The sequence below is a fragment of the Mustela putorius genome, unplaced genomic scaffold (genome assembly GCF_011764305.1).
Source record: "Mustela putorius furo isolate JIRA1106 unplaced genomic scaffold, ASM1176430v1.1 tig00003972_pilon_pilon_pilon, whole genome shotgun sequence".
Lineage (NCBI taxonomy): Eukaryota > Metazoa > Chordata > Mammalia > Carnivora > Mustelidae > Mustela > Mustela putorius.
Genome location: NW_025422115.1, coordinates 16,835,613 through 16,860,574, shown reverse-complemented (window position 1 = coordinate 16,860,574; position 24,962 = coordinate 16,835,613). Strand labels below are relative to the sequence as shown.

The following is a 24,962-nucleotide window of genomic DNA, read 5'->3' as shown; positions in this document are numbered from 1 at the left end:
GCCTTGGCCTGCCACTGGACTTGAAGGTCCAGGAAGTTCTCCCTGGAAACCCTGTGCCTCAAAGTCCTCCTCTATAAGAAGAGAGAATAATAGAATAGACCCATGGGATTGTTGAGAGGACAAAATGTGTTGTTTAGAACTGTGGAGCCTACTCACAGTGAGCCCCTCAGAGTGTGGGGTTCAGGGTAGGCCTGCCTCTAACTCTTCCCTTTTCACTCTGTCCAGCAGGAGCACTCCCCTGGAATCGGTACTGGTCATTCTTATGCATGTTTTTAGACTTTGTCTGTATATGTAGGTATCCATGCACAATTTATAAGGTTCAGGGCTTGCTTTTAGACTTATACTGGTGGTACCATCTTATATGTAGTTTTGGTTCTTTTTTCTCCCTTGACCTTGTGTTTGTGGGATCACCCAGCTGATGCATGGAGCTCCAGCGTGTCCCTCTTCAGGGCTGTGTGATCATGTGCTCTGGGTTTATACATCGTTCTAGTGATGGGCATGCAAGGTGTCTCCGGTTCCTCACTAGAACAGATGTTTTCCTGCCAAGTTGCTATGCCATTTCTTACCCTGACCAGCAGCAGGCACCTGGCCTGCGTTATCTCAGCCATGCTGGGAGAAAGACATTTTTTGCCCATCTCACAGATGGAGTATGTATGAGTTAGTTATGGCTGCATAACAAATCACCCTGAAACTTAGTGGCTTGAAAAGACAAATTTGTGTTATCTTACAGGTTCTGTATGTGAGGCTTAGCGGGAGGCGTCTGGTTCCAGGTCTCTCACAAGGTTACCGTCAGGCGTTAGCCAGAGCCTCAGGCATCTCAAGGCTTGGACTGGGCAGGGTCTGGGTCCACGTTTGCTCCTGTGGGTATTGGCAGGTGTCAGGGCCTCACGGGGTGCTGGTTAGACATCAGTTCCCTTCCATGTGGGCTTCTCAACAGGGCGGCTAATAATAATACTGCATCTGCTCTGAGTTATAGTGAACAAGCAAGTGATGGAGAGAGAGTCCCCAAGATGAAAGCTCATCTCTGATAGCCTATCGGATTCTCTCTGTTAGAAGTGATTCCATTAGTCCGGCCCACGCTCAAGGGGAGGGGATTGCACGCAGTGGGTTAGATGCCAGAAAGTAGGGACCCATTGGGAGTCATCTTTGGGAGCTGCCTATCCCAGGGCAACTAAGGCTCAGAGACTTTGTCGGGGTCACACAGCGCTTAGAGATAGAGCCAGAACTGGAACTCAGGACTGCTCAGCAATAAGGCTAGACACCTTCCGAGCTTCCACACGCTGCCTTTGACTTAATAACAGGTTCCGACTTAAGTTAATAAACAAGACTGCTGCACAACGGAACTCAAGACAAGCGCTTAATGAATGGATTTGCTAATAGTGCTGCCTGTTTGCACACATTAGCTCAAGTGCCCCCTGACATGATCCGTGGGGACAGCCGAGCCCAGGCTCTCAGGAGAAGCTGCTCTGCCAAGCCTGGAGCCCAGATTCCCAAAGAGCCAGGGAGTGGTCCCTTTTTACAAATTGCCTTTTATATTTGCTTCTTTGTTTTTGCTCTCAGTTTAATCATCTGGATGTTTTTGTGGTTTCAGAGGGTTGTTTTTAGTGGAGTGCACACTTCTTAGATATTAACTGCAAGGTCAGGAATGTCAGGAGGGACTTTGGGGTGGGCAGGGCTGACAAGCCCCTTCACAGGCCCCAGACAGATTCCCTGCCTCTCAGCTCTTATGGATGCAGGAACCAGGCACCCAACCCAGCAGGACTGTGTGGTCGGGCTGAGTAAGGGCTCCTGCCCTGGGTCCTCCAGGAGCCTTTTGGTTCCCCCCAGTTCTCAGTGTGATTCCAAGTAGTGGAGGCTGCTGCCTACGTTGCTGCTAGTTAAGGGAATGTCACGGATGCTGGAACGTTTCCAGTGGAGGCGTGGGTGACCAAGGCCCCAAGATAAGGGGAAGTGAGAGTTGAGGACTTGAGTGTCCCTGTCCCCATGGCCTGGACCTCCCTCCTCCGGGGGAAACCTACTGGTCCTTCCTGATTAGTGAATTTCAGTTGAGTTTAATTTGTACACATCAGCCGCTCTGGAATCAGGGCTGTGGGCTCTGCAGAAACCAGAGGAGACACAAGATCAATCCCTGCCTTCAGCATGTTCCTGATTCTTGAAGAACTTAGTCGAGGCTTGGAACACTGAAAGGAACCTTAGAGTCAACCCCTGTCTTTACAGAGGAAGGGCTGGGTGGGGGGACAGGGAACAGAGAACAAACATAACAGTATAATAACCATTTATCAAGCACCTACTGTGTGCCTGCATTTATCAAGCACCTATCGTGCGCCAGGCCCAGCATCAAGTATTGGAGATATATGTATGTGTGTGTGTGTGTGTGTGTGTGTGTGTGTATTTTTAAAGTCATGAGATCCTCACATCATCCCCCATGAAACAGGTTCTACTTATATTCCATCTTCCAAAGGAGGACACCGAGGCCCAGAGAGGTAACCAAGGATACAGAGTAGGAGACTGAGGTGCTCAGAGTAGGCTTCTGGAAAGAGGGGGCCACACAGAGCCCTGAATTGAAAGGGAAGAGGGGAAGGGTGGGAGAAAATGGATTGAGAGTCTGAGAAAGCTGTCAGTGACAAGACATGCCTGAGCTGGGGGTTGCCAGGTAAGAGGACACCCCAAGGAAGTGGTGGTGGCTTTCTGCTCTTCTGCCCTTGGAGTCTTGGCCTCAGCTTTGGCCACAGTGGTGTCCCTCCATGTTGATCAGCATATCTCCACATGTGCTATGTGCAGGGTTCCTTTGAGCTGAGCCCTGGTGTCCTTCCCTGGGCAGTCTGCCCCATGCAGGATGGTGGAGGCCAGGAGCCAGGGTGCATGTGGATGAGTGTCTTTTCCCTTACAGGTTCCTGAGCCCGACCCTCTTTAACAAGCCTTACTGGGACCCTGGCATCCCCAAGTCCCTTCTGGCTCAAGGAGGGGCTTCCGAGGGGGCAAGAAGGTTCTAACCCTGGCCACAGCTCCAGGCCCACCTCCTACAGGGACTTCTCTGTCAGCCCCTTCAGAAGCCCCCCATCTCCTGCCCCCCTCCACAGCTTCACCAGTGCAGGGCCCTGACCTATGGATTTTCTGCCACGTGCTGATCCACTTCACTCCAGCCAGAGTCTTTCCGACTTCATTATACCCACAGCCTCAGCAGCCCCATCATAGAGGGCTGCTGTAGCCAGAGGTGAGTATGGGGCTTCTGCCGCTCCTGGAGGCTACAATGCCCCCAGCTCCCAGGCTTCAGCCTCCTAGGAACCCAGAAGCCTTGAAGGAGCCCCCTCTTGGCTATCTAGGTGGGGGTGCACGCCCCATCCCAACCAAGCCCTTATTGCCTGGCTGGGGCAATTTCCTCAGGGAGGGGCAGCGGCCCCTCAATGTCACACAGCAAGTTATTCAGAGCACTCAGAATCAAATTTGCAGTGTCAGTTGGAACATGGGGTCCACTAGCTCCACAGGGACCTCCTGCTGGATCCTGGCTCCAACCTGCTCCCCACCCCTGCTCCATGCCCCATGTGGCCTGCCCAGCTCCCTCCCCCACCTCCCAGCCCCTGCTCTCCGTTTTTCTTGCTAATTAGAGGTCTCAGCCATGACTCCAATGTCCCAGCCATTTTAGAGCTGTCATTAATTTCAAGTGGCTTCAGAAATAATCATCATCGTAAAACCCTGCGGGCTGCTGGGCTGGAAGCAGGCACAGAGCAGGAACATGGGTAGCCCTGCGTGTGCCACCCATTCCTTCCTGGGCCCCGGGGGGTCTGGCCCCTCTTCCTGCACCCTCAGCCGCCCAGAGTTGGGGGGAGCGCAGGGCTTGGGCTGGGACATCAGACGCACCCTGAGCTTCAAAGTCCAGCTCTGCTTCTTACACAGTGAACTTGGACAAGATACCAGCTCTCCCCAGAGCCTCAGTTTTTCATCTGTGCAGTAGGAGAGTGCCAGCCTCTCTGCTTTGCTGTTCTCACTCAGGCCACTGCAGGCTGGCTGCTGCTTCTGGCCATCAGCTCCTGCTTTATTGGAACTTGCTAAGTTTTCAGTCTGAAGCCAGGATCTGCTATGTGCCCTCCAGTGAGATAGGTGGGTTGAGGCCTGCTCTTGGGAGCTCCTAGTCTGAGGACAGAGAGAGAGGAGACTGGGGGCTTGCTTCTAAGGCCATTTTAGTATGGGGAGGGGAGACAGGAATAGAAGAGAATGGCCTTAGTTTGCTCTTGAAGCACCCTTGGAAACCCGGCAGAGGGGACACCAGGCAGGGGGACCAGCAAGGATTGAGGCTTGAAAGTGTGGGTGAACATTCTTCAGCTGTAGCTCAAGTGTACAACCCCCTGGTTGTGTCATTTAAGCCTTGGGCCAGGCCCCTCCAAGGTTTCACATTCTCCTTGGCTCTGGGATCCCTGAGAGGCTTCTGCTGGGGCCCACCCCACCAGCTGGATTGAGAGATGCCCGTTTCATAGCTTATGCAGAGACATCTGACTGGGGAGGACGCAGTGACAGGCCTCCTCACCTTTTTATGGGGTCTTGGAATAACGGGGCCAACACTCTCACCAGATCCAGGCTGGACCCTCAAAAAGGCCTTTTCTCTAACTTCTTCCCCCAACTCCTCCCCAACCCCATTGTTTTCATTGGTGAAGTAAGATAAGGGAGTCATTTCTTCTGGAGAGACAGGCAAGGAGGAACGGCCTGGATACTGTATAATGGAGAAATAAGGCTGCGGGGCAGTTCCTCCCAGACAGGGCTCTTTGGTCATCCCTGCTGCCTCAAGGCGCAGAGAGATAATTGTGGGCCCCAGAAGGCGCCACGGACTTCCTTAAGCAGCATCTGGGGTTTGGCAGTGGGCTCTCCCCCATTTCTCCTTCGAGATCACTGAGGCTGGGAGCAGGTGAGTCGGGGGCGGAGATGCCGTGGCCGCGCGGTGCCTGCGTCAGTCGCCGCACCAGGAATAGCCCCCGCCCCCGCCCCCGCCCCCCAGCGGGTCTGCGCGCCCGCCGGGCGCCTGGCGGAGCCTTTACGCAGGAGCTGGAGAGCGTCTATTCCTGTCGGGCTGGTGGGAGGAGGCGGCGCGGGAGGGCGGGAGCTCACGGGTAACTCACCAGCAGCCGGGGTGGGGGAGCTGGGGAGTCTGGGAAGGGGGTCCAGGCAGCAGAGAGTTGAGGGACCAGGGAACCGCCTGCGCTGGGCTCTTGAAAGGGACGAGGACACCTGTGCCGCCTCCCCTCTTTCCCGCCCACCTGTAAGTCCCTCTGCCAAGCCTGCCCCCTACTGGTTTACTCAGCCCTGGAAGCCGATTCAAATTCCCATTCCAGGCTTTAGGTGCTGTGTGACCACGGGCAAGCCATGTAATCTCTCTGAGTCTCGGGTTCCTTCTCTCCGTCACGGGAGAACAACAGCGCCTCCTCAGAGGTTTGTTGGAGGATGAAGGTAGAGTGCACAGCAACAGCATCCGCACCTGCTGGGAGGGGCTCCAGCTAGGCCTAGGATAAGGATGGACACAGGGGACGGTTTTCCAGGCAGGACTGTCCAGACCAGTGATGTGGCAGCGAGACAGAGAAGTACCCAGAATCTGTTTCGCTGGAGCAGAGGGTCTGTGCAACTCTTTGGGCTGTGTGTGTGAGACTGAACAGTGGAGATGGGAGATGGTGTTGGGGGTCTGGGGAGACTGGTGGCCCCACCATGCCAGGCAGGTATCTGCAATGAATGTCAGGCGGGCTCTTTTGGGCAGGCGGGGGGGGGGGGGTCGGGGGTGGGAGCAGGATCCCGGGGTTTGTCTCCGAGACCGAGGGGCCTTGGGCTAGTCTCCTCTTCCCCAGCCTCAGCTTCCTTCTTTGCCTGCCAGAACCCCTACGCCTGTGGGCTCCCGGTGGCAGGGGGCTAATGTGCTAATGGGATGCGCTCTCAATAGTCGGGAAGGGTTGGACGTACCAGGTGGTGTCAGCACTGATGCTTATTCTAATCATACTAACTTAGTGTTAAAGGGCATCTGGCTTACAGGAGATGAAGGGACATAGAAGGAGATGAGATGGTAAGGGCGGTAGTCCATTCTGCACCCTAAGACACCCGGGCCAGTGGATCCACTGCATCGGCTGACTAAGGAGGATCAGAGAGATCGCTTTCTCTAGACCCATCTAAGTGCGTGGCTCTAGCTCAGGATCCTCTGGATCCCTGGTATCTAAGTGAGGGACAGCGATGCCCAGACTGAGGCTCTGCACTGCCCTCTGCTGGTGTGTGGGTGCCGTGCCCGTGGCCAGAGCCGGCCGTAGCGGCCTGCTGCCCTCTGCTGGACGGGAAGCCGGGTTGGGCGGGGACCCGGGCTGCAAAGGGCGGGGCAAGACCCCGCTTAGGGTAAAGCCGTGGAGCTGGCGGGGCTTCCTCTCGACATCCCTCCACCCAACCCCAGCTTCCCTCTTTACCTGCCTGTCCCTAAGACCGCCAGGGCGTGGGCCCTACCGAGATTTGCGTACATTTGGAGAAGAGGGGCAGGACAGAGGCTCCGGGTCTTACCCTTCCCACGCCGTCCTCCAAACAACCCTGGCTGGGTGGGGAGCCTTGCCCGTTCACGTGCGTGTGTCCGTCCACACGGCTGTGTGCAGTGACCCTCGTTAACACGTGTGAACACATTCATGTGCACACGCATGTGGCCACACAAGAGGGTGCGTGCCCACTCAGGGAGGACCGTAGCCCGGACTCCCCTGGGTCGAGCTGGCCCGGGATTCGCCCGGAGCCCGGGACTCGGAGGGGCGCGGCCGGTGCGGGGCTGGCGCTCCCCCGCGCCGGCTCCGGCAGAGCCTGGCGCGCCCCTCGTCTGCGTCCCCCACTGCCAGTTTCACTGCCCCATCGGTGCAGGGCAGTGGTTGGGGCGCTCTTCGCTCTCCACCCCCTCCGCTGGAAGAAAACGAGCCCCCCGCCTCACCTCCCCCCTCCTTGGTTTTGCGGCCGCGCCTTCTCCTCCCCCGCCCGGCACCCGCCGCTCCTCGCTCCCTCTCTCGCTCCCTCCCTCCCTCGGTCCCTCCTCCCTCCCCGGCTCACTCCTCGCTCCTCGCTCCTCGCGCTCCCTCCCCGCGCCGCGGCAGAGCGCGGAGCCCGGGCGGGAGCCGGTGCGGGAGCCGGAGCGGGCGACCGGCGACAGCGCAGGCGGCAGCGGCGGCGGCGGGTCCCGGCCCCGGCCCTGGGAGCGCGCGGAGTCCCCACCCGCGCCGCTCCGGCCCCTCTCCCGCCGCGGGGCTCCGAGCAGCATGCGGGGCCGCTGCCTGCCGGCCTCAGCCCTGGCCCCGGCCCCGCTGCGGAGCGCGCCCGGCCTCGACCCCGGCCCCAGCGGCAGAGGCGGCGGCGGCGGCGGCGGCTCCAGGGCGGCCCGGGGCGCAGAACCAGGCTCGCCGAGCCCGCGTCGCGCGTCCTAAGCGCGCCCGCCCCTCCGCCCGCCGGGGCCGCGGCCTCCCGCCTTCCCACTCCCGCACCCTTGCCCCGGCCCGGGTTCGGCTCCCACCCGCGTGGGGCAGACAGACGGACAGACAGCCCCGCGAGGGCGCGCGGACTGCCGGGCGGAGGTGTCGAACAGGGAGGAGGCGACGGAGGAGGGGGCTGGGCAGGGGCTGAAGCCCGGCGGGGAAGACATGCGATTGGTAACCGAGCTGAGCGGACGGACGGTGCGCCCGAGATGCAGGTGAGCCCGGCGGCCGAGGCCCAGCCCCGAGCGGGCAGCCCCGCGGCGAGCTCCCGTGAGGGCCGCCGTTGGCCCGGCTGCGCCCTCCTGGGGCTGCAGGGCACCCCGGCGCCACCCAGATTTCCCTTTGGGGGCGCAGATCTGACCCTCCTCAAGCCACAGAAATGAAGATTCTTTCTTCCCCGTTCCTCCCACCCCACCAAATTCCAGGTTGGCTAGCTGGGACGGGTAGCTGTGGAGGAGCACCTGCTAGGGTCCCAGTCTTGCTGGCCCCCCCTCCCCGTGCCCCTTCCTGTTCTGAGCACTATTCATCCTGGAGGGTAAGCCTCTGGCTCAGCGGGTGGCTGCACCTCTCCACAGATCCGGGATCCCCCCAGGCAGCCCTGGCCAGCAGCAGGCACCAGCTAGCTGGCGGATGCCGGTTTGGGACCAGTTTTCTCCACAGCCTCCAGCCTGGGCAGCAGCTCCCTCCCCTAAAAGGGAGCAGCCCCTTTCCTGTTCGGGCCCAGCAAGAGGGAGGAAAAGGAAAATGGGAAGTGGGGAGAGTGCAGAGGAGGGAGTTGGGGTTATGGAGGACTCAGGAACCTTTTAGGGGCCTCCCTTTGTCTGTCTTCAGCTTGGGTTTCTCACCTCCTCCTGCCCCACTTTTCATTCTTAGGCCGCCGGTGGGAGGTGGGAACCAGCTGAGAAAAGGGAGGTGAAGAAGAAGCGTGCTGTTCTCCCTCCCCACCCTCTGTGAGGTGGCTGAGCACCCCCCCCCCCAGACGTTTCCCTCCAGGTGGCTTCCAGTTTGGGGAGGGGTGGGGCCAAGCCCGGTGGGCTCTTCCCTCCCTGTTCCTACCCTGGGTCCCAGCCCAGCCCCATGCAGCCCTGGTTATGCTCTAGTTAAGCTGGAGGCATCCCCTTTGTTCTCCCAGGTCCTGGTCTCAGGGTGGGGGAGAAGGGGCATGTGGGAGGTGCCCTGGGAGTGCAGGAATGCCCTAAGATGGGGATCAGTACCATCTGGATGAGCCCCTTCCTGGCCAGCCCAGCCCACCTTCAGTCCTCCTCTGCTTGGCTTGGGCAGCCTGAGGGTGCGATGTCCAGCCTGGCTCAGGGCTCTGGGCTCAGCCCTGCCAACAGCTCTTACACTGGTGCCTCCCATGCCCAGGGAGCTGTGAGCCTGGGGCCCCCAGGCTTTGCCGCTTTGCTGCCTGGGGCTTCCCCACATCCAGCAAGGAGCATGGGTGAGGGAAGAGAAGGTCACCAGTTCCCAGACCCTTTGTCCTTGTGTGGGACCTGGTCTGCTGGGACAGCTTGCCTGCTTTTTCCCCACGGCCTGAGGCAGGAGGGAGAGGATAACGTGGCAGAGGGGTGAGGCCAAGAACTCCCTGGAACCCAGGTAGGGACTCCTGGCAGCACCCGGATGCCCCTATGGGAGGGGTGCTTAGCAAAGGGGAGGACAGGCCCCCTGTGACGGTGCTTGCTGCCTCTGTCCCGTCCCCCTGCCAGTTTAATTTTGAGATGGGCCTTAGATAGGGCTTGGTCAAGGCTGCAATGTCCCCCAGGGCCTGGAGTTAGAGAAGGTCCTCATTCCAAGGGGCCAGATTTTGGGGGATAGGTGTGTGTTCAAAACCCAAGAATCTTGGCTTGTGGGCAGAGGGCCCTGTGTGCCTGGAGGGAAGCAGAGAGACTACTCTGCCCCTTGCGGTAGTCCTCTTTGATTCTAGTGGTCAGCGCTCCCTCCCTTGCCTCTGAGCACCCACATTGCCCTTTACTAGTTACTGTTCTCTAAAACTCAGAATTTCAGACACACACACACACACAACCAAAAAAACAAACGAAAAAGACCCCAAATCCTCTCGTGTGTGTGTGTCTTTGTTCAGCCTAAAGCCAGACAGGTAGCAGGGATGGCTCATCTGGTCCTGTCTACTGGTGCCTATTGGAGCAAACAGCTGGAGGATCACAATGGGGCCGAGAGTGCATTCCTTTGGAGAAGGGAGGCACCATAGTGATTTAAACAGGGTCCCATGGAGGAATGAGGCACTGTATCAGCTGGTCCCGTGGGGCTTGTAAAAGGCGAGGGAGGGGAGGCAGCAGACAATGGTGATTTCAAAGTCAGAGCCTTAGCCTGCTAGCCAGGGTCTCTTGGTCCTGCTGTCCACCGTGTGGCACTCGGAGGACAGATGGAGCCTTCCAGATGCAGGGTCTCCTGTCTGTTTTGCCCTGGACTATGCCCTCTTGGGGCTCCCATGGATTGCCTTGAATGTTCAACCCTGGGCAGTCATATACCCACCCACTGAGCCCCCCTGCTTAGCCCTCAGGATAGGGAAGACACTGGGAGGTACCAGGGAGCAGCTATTGGCTGGTGGCAAGGACTGCTTGGAAGGGACATGAAGTCCTCCACCTGTATGGTTAGACAGAGCTAGGTGACGTCAAGGGCGCCCAGGCAGTACACTTAGTAGCCCACCCGAACTCAGAGAAGGGTGGGACTTATTTGGGGGAGGTTGAGGTCGCCAGAGGTCCTCCAGAAAGAGAGAGACACGAGTAGGTCCTGAGGTGGTAGCAGACTTTGCAGACACATAGAAAACCGGGGATTCCAGAATTGGGAGGGTTCTTTGTAGAAAGAGTATGGTAAGGCAAGTTCATTTCCAAATGCATCTGAGGCATTCTTGATACTGACCTTTGTTTATGCGTTGAATGAATGAGTGAATGAATGAATGAATGTATGTCCTTGGGTGCTGTGGGTCCAGGAGAGCCGTGCTGATGACAGTCTCCTCCTCATGTGTACTTGATTCATTTGATGTCACTTTATAGTGAACTTGTTGAGTGTGGACCCTGGAGCCAGATGCCTGGGTTCAGACCTCAGCTCCACCTCTGCTGAATTTCTTAATCTTGCCAGGCCTCAGTCTTCTTATCCATAAAGTAAGGCTAGCAAGGGTATTTACCTCTAGGGCCAGCAGGAGGATTAAGTATGCTTATATATGCAAAGCATTTAGAACAGTGCTTAGTACACAGTAAGCTCTCAAGAAATGCTAGCTATTCATAATTTATATCGGTGATGTGTTCTCAGTCTTTTCCCTGTAGCTGGTACAGAGATTTGATGTTTATAGCTGAGAAAAGGGAGAGAGCCAGAGAGGTGGAATGACTTGTCCCAAGTCCCCAGCTGATAAGCTTGATCTAGAATGCCTTCTGCCTGACCCCTGGGGCTCAGGGCTCGCTCATCTGGGCATGACCTGGTAACTGATTAATGTATTTAGCATTAGGGATAATAAATTGTTACAAATACAGCAACACTACTTCCTAAGCCGAACACTAGGGCTCTAACAATGGTGTCCATCTTCCATGGGCTTCCTCACTTGATTCCTTGGTCTCTTTCTCTGAGGCAGCCACTCTCCTAATTACCTAGTTAGCATTCCCTTGCCTCTTTATTTTATTTTATTAAAAAGATTTTTATTTATTTATTTATTTGACAGAGATCACAAGTAGGCAGAGAGGCAGGCAGAGAAGAGGGGAGGAAGCAGGCTCCCTGCTGAACAGAGAGCCTGATGTGGGGCTCAATCCCAGGACCCTGGGATCATGACCTGAGCTGAAGGCAGAGGCTTTAACCCACTGAGCCACCCAGGCGCCCCTCCCTTGCCTTTTTAAAACCATGTATTTTAGTATATAGGAATTGTTCAGTTTGGGTTACTTTCAAACTTTGAAAAAGAGCCTGAAACCGGATGCAGCCGTCTGGAATTTGCTTCCCCGCGCCCCCCCCCCCCACTTCATATTCCTAAGCTTCGTCTATATTGTTGCAAATAATGGTAGATGTAGTTCATTTGTTTGCACTGGTGTGTAATGTGCCCCCATTTGAATCTACCGCCATTGATTAATCGTTCTTCTCTGTGGGTCGTTCCCCTTTTGGTTCTCACAAACAATGCTGCCGGGAGCTGCCTTGTCCAGTCTCCTGAGCACGCAGAGTGTCTCTGGAGCACACGGTTGGGAGCGGAATTGCTGGGCCCTAAGGCATGGGTATATTCAGCTGTTCTCGAAAATGTGGTGACGTGTCTTCCAGATTAGTTGGACCACTTATGCCCTGCAGTTGGAAAAAAGTGTCCCCAGTGCTCCCCACCCTCGCCAGCGCTCGGTGTGGTCAGCCATCTTGGTTTTTACCAATTGGTTGAGAGTAAAACTGTGTTACGTTATGGTCTTGCTGTGCATTTTCAGAAAATGGGGGCCAAGATGGTCTGTAGCCAATGTGTAACAGGTGCTTAGGGAGCGATTTTCCCCTTTGTCCCTCAGAGTTCCCCAGTTAGTGGGGCTGCTGTCTCTATAAGCTCTGGGCTCAGGGATGGGTAAGGGCACTCAGAAGGACTCCCCAGGGAACGGGGGGGCGGTGAAGGAGGAGCAAAGAGAGCTTAAGTCCTGCACAGGACCCCAGGGGGTTCTGTGTTCACCCCGAGGATGGGCAGGGGCAGTCCTGGCTTGGCAGAGGGAGAGTGATTGTCCCCCCTGAAAACCCTTTCTCCACACCCTGGGGTCTGGCCTGGCGTTAGGCACTGGGGAGTACTTCATAAGAGTTTGGTGAGCTGGAAACCAAATCTGGATGAAAAAAGGTATCTTTGTTCTTCCTTCATTCCCATCTCCTTGGGGAGTCCTCCCTGATTGCTCTTGCCCACGGAGAGAGTGAGGGGGATGGCTGAGCAAGTTCCCCTCAGGGGGCCCTCAAGCCCCCTGAGTCCTCACAGAGGCCGAGAAGCTCAGTGCTGGTGAGGTGATTTGGAGCCGCTCCCTCCGTCAGCCTGGTGCCCCAAGGATTGATTCTGGGGCCGCTCTCCCCTCCCGGACCTGGGCCCCTGGAGCTGGTTAGAGAAGAGCAACAGGGCTGGCGGAATAATTATGCCTATTTCATGTGACACCCAAATTGATTGCCGCCAGGGTGACATTACCAGGGCATTGTTCCTTGTCTCCAACCTCTTATTACATGTTATTAGGGTGTGTGGTGTGTGTGTGTGTTTTTCTATTTTTTCCCCCTTTCAGAGAATTAATCTCTCTCTGCTCCGCTCTACAGAGAACCTGCCTGTGGCTTTGGGAGGGGGCGGGGCCCGTGGGCCTGCAGGCTTCCTTTGCCTGACCCAGCCCCAGGAGGGCTGTAGACGGAGCTTGGGGGGGTGGGGGAGTGGCCATCTCAAGTCCCTTTACGTGGGTGTGAGATGGGGGTGTCTCAGAGCTGAGAGGGGCTGCTGAGGTGCGTATGGGAGAAGAGGGCTTTCCCGTTGGTGTCTCGGGTTGCTTTTGTCTTGGGGCACACTACTCACCCACTGCTACGTAGCCAGGTCTTCCATCCTGGGCTGTCTGGTCTTCCATTTGAGTCCTCACACTGAGCTGAATTGGGCCTCCCGTGCATTTTGATGCCACCCTCTTGGGCTGCACCAGGCTCTTTGCCCTCTATGCCTTGGGACACCTCTTAGAGGTTTGCCTATGCCCAAGCCTGGGCTTCTCATGAGCATCCAGCCGGGCGAAGGGGTCCTCGGTTCCTGAGCAGAACAGAGCACTCCCCAGCCCCATCTGAGCAGAGAGGCTCGCTGCCTCTTGGTTTGATCTCGGTGTACAGGTTGGAAAAATGGGTTTTGGTGAGGGGTTGGCCAAGATTCACTGGAGCAGAGAGCACTTTGAATAGTCAGTGGTGGTAGAAAGGCATTTTTATTTATAGCTTGCCCATGCTCTAAAAAAAACCTCACTGGACCTTGGTTTGGGATGTACTGGGGGTGGTTTTTTAATCTTTTCACCTTTTTGAGGCATTAGTAATGCAAAGCTTCTCTTGACCCTGATCTACCCCCACCGCGGGGTCCTGGCGCTACGCTGGGGAGAGAAGAGGGGTGGAGGCTGGGTTCTTCTGAGGCCGTGGCCCTGAGATGCCATTGGACCTAGGACAAGTCCCTGATGCTCTCAGGCCTCAATTCCCTCACTTGTGTGTGGGGGGGTGTCTCTAGGGTTACCTGGCCTCTGGAGTGAGACGATCTCGGGGACTGTGGGGAGGTAAACTAGTGTCTTGAGCCTCAGTGTCCTCATCCACAAAGTAGGTACATGGTGAGGGTTGCTGGGGTCATTCCCAAAGCACTCTGTGTGTTCGATCCCAATATCTCTTTCCTTCCTTCTCTTTGAACTCTCTGCCCCCAGCCCCTAGAGGGCACTGGCCTCCCCTTCCCTGAGGAGTTTTGAGCTTGAGACAGGAAGCCACTTGCCCACACAGTCCTACAGCTCAGCAGGCCCTTGAAACTGAATCAGAGAAAGGCAGCATAGTCTGCAGGAGCGGTCAGACAGCCTCAGGTTAAGCCGCCAAGTCCTGTCCCATCCTGCGATCCATCACTGTGTGATTCATGGCAGGCTGCCCTACCTCTCTGTGCCTCCGTTTTTTCATCTGTAAAACGGGGATCATAGTACCAACCTAATAAGATTGTTGTGAAGAGGAAAGAAGCTCATGTTTGAGTTCATAGCCTACTCGCCATGTGACCTTGAGCAAGTTACAGAACCTCTTTGTGACCTTGATTGAGCAACTTACAGAACCTTTTTCGTTTTGTGCTTCTCTATTTTCTATCTGCAAAATGGAAATAATGACACAACCTACCTCCACACGCTATGGTGGGAGAGATAAAGTTTTGTATGTAAACTGCTCAGAATCATGCCTGGCACATGAAAGGCTCTTGTCTTCATCCTGTTGATCAAGTCTCGGGCCTTCCAGCGCCCCTGCTGGTTTCACCGCTGCCTGCTCCCTGCCCTGGGCCTCTGAGGCCATGAGCTCCTCTTCTTTCAGGCTCAAGGCTGATGGCCTACCAGGGTGGGGGTTGGCTGGTGTCCCCGCCTCCAAAGCCTGAGATGGGCCTACCTAAGCTGTTCCCAAGACAGAGGAACCCTGAGGACTGGGCCAGCCAGGAAGGGAAGAGGGGATCTGCCAGGCACCTCCCAAGATGGCCTGGGTGTCAGATGAAGCCAGAGACCTTCAGCGGTTTCTTCTTGCCCCTGTGAGCCTGGGGTGGTGTTTAGGAGCCCGGGAAAGGTGGGAAAGGAGAGGTAGTGGGTAGGGACATGGGTTTTCCTTGAGCCTCCTCAGGTCACCGTATGGGTGCTTGCCTAGCCCTCCTCAATTCTGGGACAGCTCCAAGCCAAGGAGGGATGCTTTCTCCTCGGGTGGGCTCAGCACAGACAATTAGGAACTTTCCTAGAACCGGTGGCTCCCTTCCACCCTTCCCAGGACAGCTCCTAGCTTCCCAGCTGGGCTCTTCCCTCAGAACAAGACTGTGGAGGGGCCATCAGGGCCCAGAGTGGTCCAGGGTTCACCCAAGGTCACATAGCAGGGCAGGTGTGCAGTGAGCCCTAACTGGAGCCTTGGCGTGGGACCTGTGGGCCCAGTGCCCTTTGCTCCCTGAGATGTGGCTTCCTCTGGGCCTTGCCCTACCCAGCCTTACCAAGCTGGCCACTCCTGGAGGCCAGAGCCTATATATAGAAGCCTTTAAACACTAAGATGCTTTGACAATTAAAATTCATAATTTATCCTGAAAATGGCTTGGAGCTGTGGGCTGGCCGGAAGGCCGGCAGTTCCTGAGAGCAGCTGTGCTCCCGTGGAGTGGGCTGTGGGGAGGGTAGGGGCATCCCACCCTCAGAGGCAAGGGGTGGGTGCTTGCCCAGGACCCCATAGGGGCAGCTGCCCAGTGAGCGGGCAGGTAGTCACACCGGGCCCAGCCAGCAACCTCGAACCTGGTGCGGCCAAGAGCCCAGCTGAGCACTATGGAAAGAAGCTTGAGTTTCCAAGCACGATGGAGGCTCTGGGCCAGTGGAATGGTGAGAGGAGGGACAGCAGACCCATACACCCACAAGGGCCACCCTCCCCTGTGCGCGCAGCACACACGCATGTACACACACACACACACACACACACACACACACACACATGCCCTGAGGGCCCCAAGAACTCTGCCAGAACCAAGAGCAAGAGGAAAATAAAGAATTATACACGACAAAGGACATGACCTCAATTTTCTTCCAGGTTGATTTTTTTTGTCCCCGTCCGTGGGGCGGTGGGGGGAGGGGTGGGTGTGCAGCTGAAGGAAGAGGACAAGGGAGAGGACAGGCCAAGGCAGGCCGAGCAGCCGGGGAGGAGACAGACGGAGGCTGCCGAGGCTGCTCTGCTGTCGCCCGCTGGCCATACAGGCTGGATTTCTCTGGCGGGAGCCCAGCCAGAGCACCCGACCCTTCCTTTCAGGATTCTCTGCCCTCCCACATTCCCTGTGCCAGGAGGCAACCCCGGCCCAATTAGGCTGGCCTGGGACTGAGTTTGCCCCATTAGCAGTTCACGCCTGCAACCATTATCAGCCATTCACACCTCAGCAGGGATTAGCCCTGGAAAGCCAGAATGGAGTAGCTTTAGAAGGAGCCCCAACTGGTCAGGATTTGAAGAGAAGCAATTAGAAGTCCCTGGATGCTCCCACCCCGCCCCACCCCCACGCACACACCTTAGTTTGCACCATTCCGTCCCTCAACAATGCCCCCCCCTTCTCTTCTTGGCCTGTGGAGCCTGAGCTCAGGGGACGCCTCCTCCTCCTCCAGGAAGCTCTCTGAAGAGCCTAGCCTAGGAGGGGCTGTTCTCAGGAGCTGCCCAACCTTGGTTTGACTGGCTTTCCTGCCCCTTTGAAGATGGGCATGGTTCCATCAGCCCCAGCCCTCCTCTGGGGGCTCCTAATTTGGGAGACACAAAGGGGAGGCCCCAGGAACTGTGAAACCCCCGACGGGGACAAGGGAGCAAGGCAAACACAGCAGATCCCCTCAGAGATCCAGAGGGGGCATTCAGAGGGGTGATCCCTTCTCGAGCTGGATTCTGCAAGCTGAGTGGGAGGTCTCTGGGCCTGTGGTGGGCAGCCAGCTGGCACTGCGGGAGAAAGGCCCTGACCTGGGGTGACTGTAGAGGGCTTCCTAGGAGGCAGACCTCACTCCATCCCCACATCCACCCCGCTCCCTGCCACTGACACACTTCATTTCAGGAAAGGGATCCCGGGGTGGGGGGGAGGGGGGCGCCATGTCCTGGAACTGAAGGCCAAGAAAGGACCTCAGGTAGGCAGGTGGAGACTTGGGGACAGGGCAAGTCACGAGGACTCTGCCTGTTCCCTGGTCACCTTGCAGGAGTGCCTTCCCCTTCCTGAGCAATCAGCCCTCCTGGATGGGATGGGTTCAGGCCAGGATGTGGTAACAGGCCCTATGGTGGGTACTTGAGTCTGCGGGCCAAGCTCACTCCCTCTCTGCCCCCTGCCTCCCAACCTGGGCCGCCCCTATGGGCCTGCTGCCCCGGGTACCTTCTCTGCCTCTCTCCTCCTCCCTTTTTTTCTTTCCTGTGTGCCCGCCCCCACCCCCCGCCGCTGTGTATCTTTTCTTCTCTATTTCTGTCAACCCTCCTCTCTCCAGCTTATTTCGGGGGTGGGGGTGGGCAGAGCTGGATAGGGCTGCAGGCAGACCCCCTCGGCCCCCTCCTCAAGCCAGCCATCCCTCCTCACTCTCCCCTGCTGCAGACAGGGAGCCCGACAAGACAGGGCGTGATGGTGCACGCCTCATTTCCACATGGGGCAACAGCCTACTGCAGGCATTCAGGTCCCACAGCTGGGCTACCCCCCAGAGTCCCTGGGCCCCTACCCATGGCAGCGGGTGCCTCCCTGCCCAGGACCCCATGCCTGTGTGTGCTGGGGAGCCCTGTGCTCCCTGCGGAATGCTGAGTGGGAACACCATGAAATATCGATACTGTAAACCTAAAATAACTAACCCTTCGTGCTGCACCCGAACTAGGTGAGACACTAGCAGAGACCGTGGCGGCAGGCACTAGAGGAAAAATTTAGTGTGTCTAACACATGCAGTTGAGGAAAGGCTTTTGTGGGGTTTGGGGAGGCAGGGTGCCTGCTTATCCGAGGACAGGTACCTGCCTTGGGCTCTGGGCCCTCACCCACTGCCCTGATGCTCCCCGCTGGCCAACCATGTGTCCACAAGGATTCACAGCTGGGAGCTCTCGAAGCATGCAAGCTGACCAGGAGGAATGGAGCTCTGCTGCCCCTCTAATTTTGTGCCTGGGCTGAAGGCAAATGAATTCCCTTTTGGAAGCCTGGGTTCTCATGTGTAAATGGTTAAAAAATAAATACCTCTTTTGAGACGGAGTGACCCCTGGCCTCCCGCCCTAAGTCCACTCACAGGGGATACCCTGTCCCTTCTGTCCCCATCGGCCACCTGTCTCATCCTGAGCCCCACAGGGCACAGCCCATGGTGAGGTCTTTCTCATAGATCCTTCCAGCCCCAGTGGAGCTACAGTTTGGAGCCCTAGACCCCGCTCCTCTTCACCCCTAACCAGGTTTGAGAATGTTGAGTTTCTAGCTGGAGGAAGTCAACTTCTGCTGTGGGCTCTCTCAGGGGGCCTGGAATCCACCCCTCATCGCACATTGGAGGAAGAAGACCAGAGAGGGCAGGCCTTGCCTGAGGTCACACAGCAGTGTGGCCGGTGTGGGGAGCAACGGAACCAAGCAGCTAGGGCCTGGCACAGGAGTGAGAGTGTGGTGGTGGAGGCGGCCCTCTGCACGCAGGTCTGACCGCACAGCCTCCTGCGCCATTCGGGCACTGGGAGGACCCAGGCTGCCATGGGGTCTGAACACTGTGTCCCGGGCATGGATCTCCCTCTGCCTGCCCACCTGCCTGCCTTTGATGTTTATTCCCTTTGTATTTATTGGTCCAATTTTTAAACTCTTGCCCTTGTGGAAAGCCCTTCAGGGGGCAGGGATTCGAAACAAAACGCTGATTAAAGTGCATAAAACACTTATCCTTTGCAGTTGCAGGAATAGCCAGCAGGATTCACGGTGCTGGGAAGGCAGGAACAGCTCATTGCCCGCTCAGCAGCTCTGGTGTCCCCCGCAGACACAACCCTGGCACCGCCCCTAGATGACAGGGACCCCATGGTGGGGGATGGTTAGACTGGGAGACTCAGCCTGTGTGTGGTGCTCCTGCTGTGCCGGCTTGGGCAGGCCTCTTAAACTCTCCAGGCCTCAGTTTCCCCTCCTTTCAGGAAAGCCACATGTAAAAGATGAGGGGTGAGGCAGTCTGCAGGCCATGCCCTCCTCAAGCTGTGTTTGTCCTGGGGTGCATTGCCTTTTGTTCTGCAGGGGGTCAGGGTGAGGTGGGGGGCGGAGGGCAGCCAGGCGAGGCCATGCCAGTCAGCTTTTCCATCAACAGGTTTGAATTCCCCAGGTCTCTCACTGCTCACTCAGAGGTCCCTCAACCCCTGCAGAAAACTCCTGTGTATGCTCTGTCTGTCCAAGAACATCACGGGGGGCTGTTCTGTGAGGCAGGAGCTGCCATGACTGACCCAGCATCGAACACACAGGTGCAGTGGCAAGTGCTGAGGCTTTGGAACATATTTCCCTCTTCATTCAGGTTGTCAGGAAGCTCACCCCTTTTGTCATTACGCCGGACTGGGTGGTAGTCTTCCCTTACTGGCCTGCCTTATCTTTTTATCGACTTATGACCTAATATTTTCTGTCAGTTGGCTCAAGTGATTTTTACAGGCATGTGCTGTACAGGAGTCGCAAAATATCTCTACTAGTAAGTGTAAGATGCTTCGCTGTTCCAGAAGAAAGATGAGTTCTGACTGTGTAGGTTACGGATGGCTTCATGGAGGAGGTGGCCTTTGGGAAAGGAGGTCACAAAGGCCACTGGGCCAGGAGGCTGGAAAAGGTCTCCAGAAGGATAAGGCGGGTAGGGACACCTGGGTGGGTACATGTAATAGGCAGGCTGGTAGGAGATACAGATGGGGGTCTGGTGAGGCAAGGTGGTGGTGGCTTTGAAAGCCTCATTCTGGTGTGTGTGTGAGGGTTTCCCAACATCTCAGGTGAGCTGTACCCTGGCCACCCCCGCTCTCCGTCCCCGGCCCCCTCTCCAGCAACCCCCACCTTGCCCACCAGCCCAGCTCTGAGCTGGGCGCCCCAAGTCCTGTTTAGCTCTCCAGGTCCCCAGCCTCACACCCCAGCCTCACACCCGCGCCGGCCCCAGCTGCCGGCCCAATTACTTATTGATCGCCTGTCAGGATGTTTGCTTTTCTGGTGGGTCACTGGAGCGTGTGTGACTGTGGAAAATGGCCTGGTGGGAGTGGGGTGGGGGAGGACGAACCAGAGTCTAGAGAGAGGATGAGAGAGAGGCAGGGGCTGTGGACAAAGCCGCTGGGGATAACAAAACCTCTAAGATTCCATAACGTGTCAGTGACACCCAGGTCCCCCTCTGGTTAATCAGTCACTTAGTCTGTCACCAACCAGGGAGCACCTGTCAGTCCTGGGAGAGACTGCTGGAGCCCTGGAAGGTGTGTGGCTTGTCTCACAGAGCAGAACTCTGGTCCCACATCCACCCCCCTCTGCAGGCTGGAGCCACAAGCTCTTTGAGCCCCCGTTGCCTGAAGGGGTGCTGAGTGATAAGACCTGTGACCTTGAGAGCAGGTGCTCTGTACCAGTGTAGAAGGGGGACTGGGAGAGCTAAGGGAGAGATGTGGGAACCCTCCCCACCTAGGCTTCCCCTTCCTGCACAGAACGCCCCCGGGCACCATGCGAGTGGAGTATGTGAACAGGCAGCCATCGTTGGGCTCTGGTTCAGCCCCTTAAAACCATCTGGCCCACCCTCAGGAGTTTGGAGAAGTCCACACTCGCCCTCCTAGCCCCCTCCTTGCCCTGCTGGGGCAGTTTCCCAGGCAGTGGAATGGAGGAGGGACAGAGGAGATGGGGCGGTAGTCTGGGCGTAAATGGGAACAAGTCACCTCTCAGGGCGGCTGGCAGAGAGTCATGGAGGGGCTAGCTCCTGCACACCTCTTGCCTACTCCTCCTGTAGCCTGTGCTCAAGCCAGGCCCCTCTCCTGGTGCCATTAGCCTTGTCACGGGAACCCAAACCCTGCATGTTTCTCAGGGCCCAGCTGTAACAAGCCTTGCATCGTCAGTGCCTCAGTGGGGACTGGGTCTCCAGCTGCCAGCCTGCGGGGGCCCGTGGTGGGCCCTGACGGCCCCCACCTCAGACCAGCAGCTGCCCAGAACCCTGGCTCTAGGAGGAGCGAGATCCTGAGAGACAAGGTCTGGTGGTCCTTCATCTCCCCGCATCTCCCATGGAACGGTCAGAAAAATTTTCTTGGAGCAGTGGTCATTAAATCAGACTGTGAAGATGGGGTTTCAACAGGCAGGGGAAGAAACAACTGCAGGGGCCAAGACCAGGAGCACTCATTCACTGGGCCCTGAGCCCTGGGCTCAGGAGTCTGGGTGGGTCACGGCAGACCTGGAGGAAGCGGAGAGTCAGAGAGACTCCACAGCAAGGCGTCAGGGCAGAATTCCAGCATTCTGGGACTTTCCGTGTGGAAAGCCCACTGGGGAGCAGATTCATGACAAACTGGGTTTGCTGATATCCCGGGGCTCTTGGGCTGGGGGCTTAGCTGCAGTGCGGGCAAGGAGGGTTCCGAGGTTCCGAGGTGTCGGGGCTTGGGGAAGTTCAGGCTGAGGGTGGCCCCCAGCAGCTTCTGGAGCCCTGGCCTGGCAGGCCGGGGACCAGACACGCTCCTCCGCTCCTCCGCTCCTCCGCAGGCTGTTCCCAGAGGCTTCAGCCTTTGAGCCCCTTTGATTCCCTGTGTGAGCCCTGAGGGCAACTCAGCAGGTCTGGCTTTATCCCTGATGAGCACCAGGGGAAGCTGAGGCTCAGGGTGTGCGGCTGGGTACGGGGTGCCTGCCTGCGAGACATAAAATATAAAGGAGGTGGACACCGCCTGGAGTGCCCATACCAGGCTCCTCTGAGACGACCACGCCCCTTCCATGCACTCCCACCCCAATCCCAGTAATCCTGGGGAGTTCCTCCGGGAGGGCTCTGGGCAGGGTAAGTTGCACGGAGGACGCAGCATGGGGTGGTGGGAGGCTCTCTGGCCCAGGCATCTGGACCTCACCGTGGGGTCCCAGGCAATGCCCCCCGTGCCCTGTGGCAGGGACCCCTCCCCCCCAAACAGGGCAGGAGGGCCCAGCTCGGGGCTGGCCCAAACACCATCCTCTAACCATGCCCTCTGTCCTGTGCTTGCTCCTGGCTGCAGGTGAGCGAGAGGATGCTGGCGGGGGGCGCGAGGAGCATGCCCAGCCCCCTCCTGGCCTGCTGGCAGCCCATCCTCCTGCTGGTCCTGGGCTCAGTGCTGTCAGGCTCAGCCACCGGCTGCCCGCCACGCTGCGAGTGTTCGGCACAGGACCGCGCGGTGCTCTGCCACCGCAAACGCTTCGTGGCAGTCCCCGAGGGCATCCCCACCGAGACCCGCCTGCTGGACCTGGGCAAGAACCGCATCAAGACGCTCAACCAGGACGAGTTCGCCAGCTTCCCGCACCTGGAAGAGCTGGAGCTCAACGAGAACATCGTGAGCGCCGTGGAGCCCGGCGCCTTCAACAACCTCTTCAGCCTTCGGACGCTGGGGCTGCGCAGCAACCGGCTGAAGCTCATCCCGCTGGGCGTGTTCACGGGCCTCAGCAACCTGACCAAGCTGGACATCAGCGAGAACAAGATCGTCATCCTGCTGGACTACATGTTCCAGGACCTGTACAACCTCAAGTCGCTGGAGGTGGGCGACAACGACCTCGTCTACATCTCTCACCGCGCCTTCAGCGGCCTCAACAGCCTGGAGCGGCTGACGCTGGAGAAGTGTAACCTGACCTCCATCCCCACAGAGGCGCTGTCACACCTGCACAGTCTCATTGTCCTCCGGCTCCGGCATCTCAGCATCAATGCCATCCGGGACTACTCCTTCAAGAGGCTGTACCGGCTCAAGGTCTTAGAGATCTCGCACTGGCCCTACCTGGACACCATGACCCCCAACTGCCTCTATGGCCTCAACCTGACCTCCCTGTCCATCACGCACTGCAACCTGACCTCCGTGCCCTACCTGGCTGTGCGCCACCTGGTCTATCTCCGCTTCCTCAACCTCTCCTACAACCCCATCAGCGCCATCGAGGGCTCCATGTTGCATGAGCTGCTGCGGCTGCAGGAGCTCCAGCTGGTGGGTGGGCAGCTGGCCGTCGTGGAGCCCTATGCCTTCCGCGGCCTCAACTATCTGCGTGTGCTCAACGTCTCGGGCAACCAGCTGACGACTCTGGAGGAGTCGGCCTTCCACTCGGTGGGTAACCTGGAGACGCTCATCCTGGACTCCAACCCGCTGGCCTGTGACTGTCGGCTGCTGTGGGTCTTCCGGCGCCGCTGGCGGCTCAACTTCAACCGGCAGCAGCCCACGTGTGCCACGCCCGAGTTCGTCCAGGGCAAGGAGTTCAAGGACTTCCCTGACGTGCTTCTGCCCAACTACTTCACCTGCCGCCGCGCCCGCATCCGGGACCGCAAAGCCCAGCAGGTGTTCGTGGACGAGGGCCACACGGTGCAGTTTGTGTGCAGGGCGGATGGTGACCCGCCACCTGCCATCCTCTGGCTGTCGCCCCGCAAGCACCTGGTCTCGGCCAAGAGCAACGGGCGGCTCACCGTCTTTCCCGACGGCACGCTGGAGGTGCGCTACGCCCAGGTGCAGGACAACGGCACATACCTGTGCATCGCAGCCAACGCTGGGGGCAACGACTCCATGCCCGCCCACCTGCACGTGCGCAGCTACTCGCCCGACTGGCCCCATCAGCCCAACAAGACCTTCGCTTTCATCTCCAACCAGCCGGGTGAGGGAGAGGCCAACAGCACCCGAGCCACCGTGCCTTTCCCCTTCGACATCAAGACCCTCATCATCGCCACCACCATGGGCTTCATCTCCTTCCTGGGCGTCGTCCTCTTCTGCCTGGTGCTGCTGTTCCTCTGGAGCCGGGGCAAGGGCAACACGAAGCACAACATCGAGATCGAGTACGTGCCCCGCAAGTCGGACGCGGGTATCAGCTCTGCTGATGCACCCCGCAAGTTCAACATGAAGATGATCTGAGGATGGGGCAGGGGGGCAGGGACCCCCGGGGCAGGCCGGGCAGGGGAAGGGGCCTGGCTGCTGTGCTCGCTCCTTGGGCCTTCCCGCCTCCCCTCCCCGCCCAGGCCCTCCACACACACACACACACACACACACACACACACACACATCCCGCTGTTCCCTGCGGCTCCCCTCCTCCGCCCCCGCCCCCTCCGCCGGCACTCACCACTTGCCCTCTGCCTACCAGGACCTCCGCAGGCCAGGCCTGGGGACCCCACCTGCACAGGGGCACACGTTGACAGACTGGAGTCGGAAGCCAACAGACCGACACGTGGCACAGTCAATAATTCAATTAAAAAAAAAAGTTACGAACTTCCTCTGTAACTTGGGTTTCAATAATTATGGATTTTTATGAAAACTTGAAATAATAAAAAGAGAAAAAAAACTATTTCCTATAGCTAGTCGGAATGCAAACTTTTGACGTCCTGATTGCTCCAGGGCCCTCTTCCAACTTAGTTTCTTGTTTTTCTCTTCCTCCTCCTCCCCCCCTTTCTCCTCCTCTTCCTCCTTTCTCTTCTCTTCCCCTATGGGGAGGGATCACTCAGGAAAACAGGAAAGGAGGCTCCGGCCCCACCTGCCCGGGCAGCTGACAGGAGTAGGCAGGGGAGGCAGGTGCGGGCTGGCTCTGGGCTGGCCATTTGCAGGTAGCAGGTGGAGGAGAGATAGGGCTGCCTGATGGGGGTGGAGGCTGTTGGCCAAGATGCCAGGAAGTGCTACTGCCAGGGGTCGGGGGCCTGGCTCGTGTGTGGCTGAGACTCTGGACAGGGGCTGGGGTCCTCCTGGAGGACAGCATAGTCGGTGGAGAGAGCCAGGGGCTGGAGGCAGGACTGAGGCCTAACCTCTGGTCCCAGCTCTGCCGCTGACCTACTGTGTGGCTTCAGACAGGTTGCTGACCCTCTCTGGGCCTCAGTCTCCACATTGTACAAATGGAAAACGTGACTCCCCGCCCTGCCTACCTCACAGGGCTGTTGTGAGGAATTGATGAGATGATGTATGTGAAACACTTTGTAACCTGTAAAGCGCTGTGCACATGTGTGGGTGACTGTTCTCATTATGGTCATTATTATCTCACCGTGGGGGAGGGGCTCCTGAAGGGCTCTCCATGGGGTCAGGGTTGGGGGCAGACCCTGGGCAGGCCGGGAAGGGCCGCTCGCTCCAGGGACTTAGAGAGGCTCCTGCTAGAACTGCGGCCCAGGCCGGCACTGTCTGCTGAGCCTAGCCTGGACTCTGGAGAGTCGTGGGTTGGGGAATGGGGCCCCCTGTACTGAGACTGACCTGGAGGGTCAGAAGCTACCCTGCCCACTCACA

General features: G+C 57.9%; 1 protein-coding gene across 4 annotated transcripts in view; it reads left to right on the top strand.

Moving 5' to 3' along the window:
• LINGO1 (leucine rich repeat and Ig domain containing 1) overlaps window positions 1-24,701 on the top strand; it is a 190,475-nt gene extending 165,774 nt beyond the window's left edge. For 3 of the 4 annotated variants that reach the window (XM_045070636.1, XM_045070637.1, XM_045070635.1), the window contains one exon: window positions 21,759-24,701. In XM_045070636.1, the coding sequence (XP_044926571.1) occupies window positions 21,771-23,615 (1,845 nt within the window). In that variant the 5' untranslated portion in view covers window positions 21,759-21,770 and the 3' untranslated portion in view covers window positions 23,616-24,701. Of the gene's footprint in view, window positions 1-7,049; window positions 7,676-21,758 lie in introns of those variants that run through there. The other variant, XM_004758470.2, reaches the window with a different exon arrangement.
• Window positions 24,702-24,962: the final 261 nt, after the last annotated feature.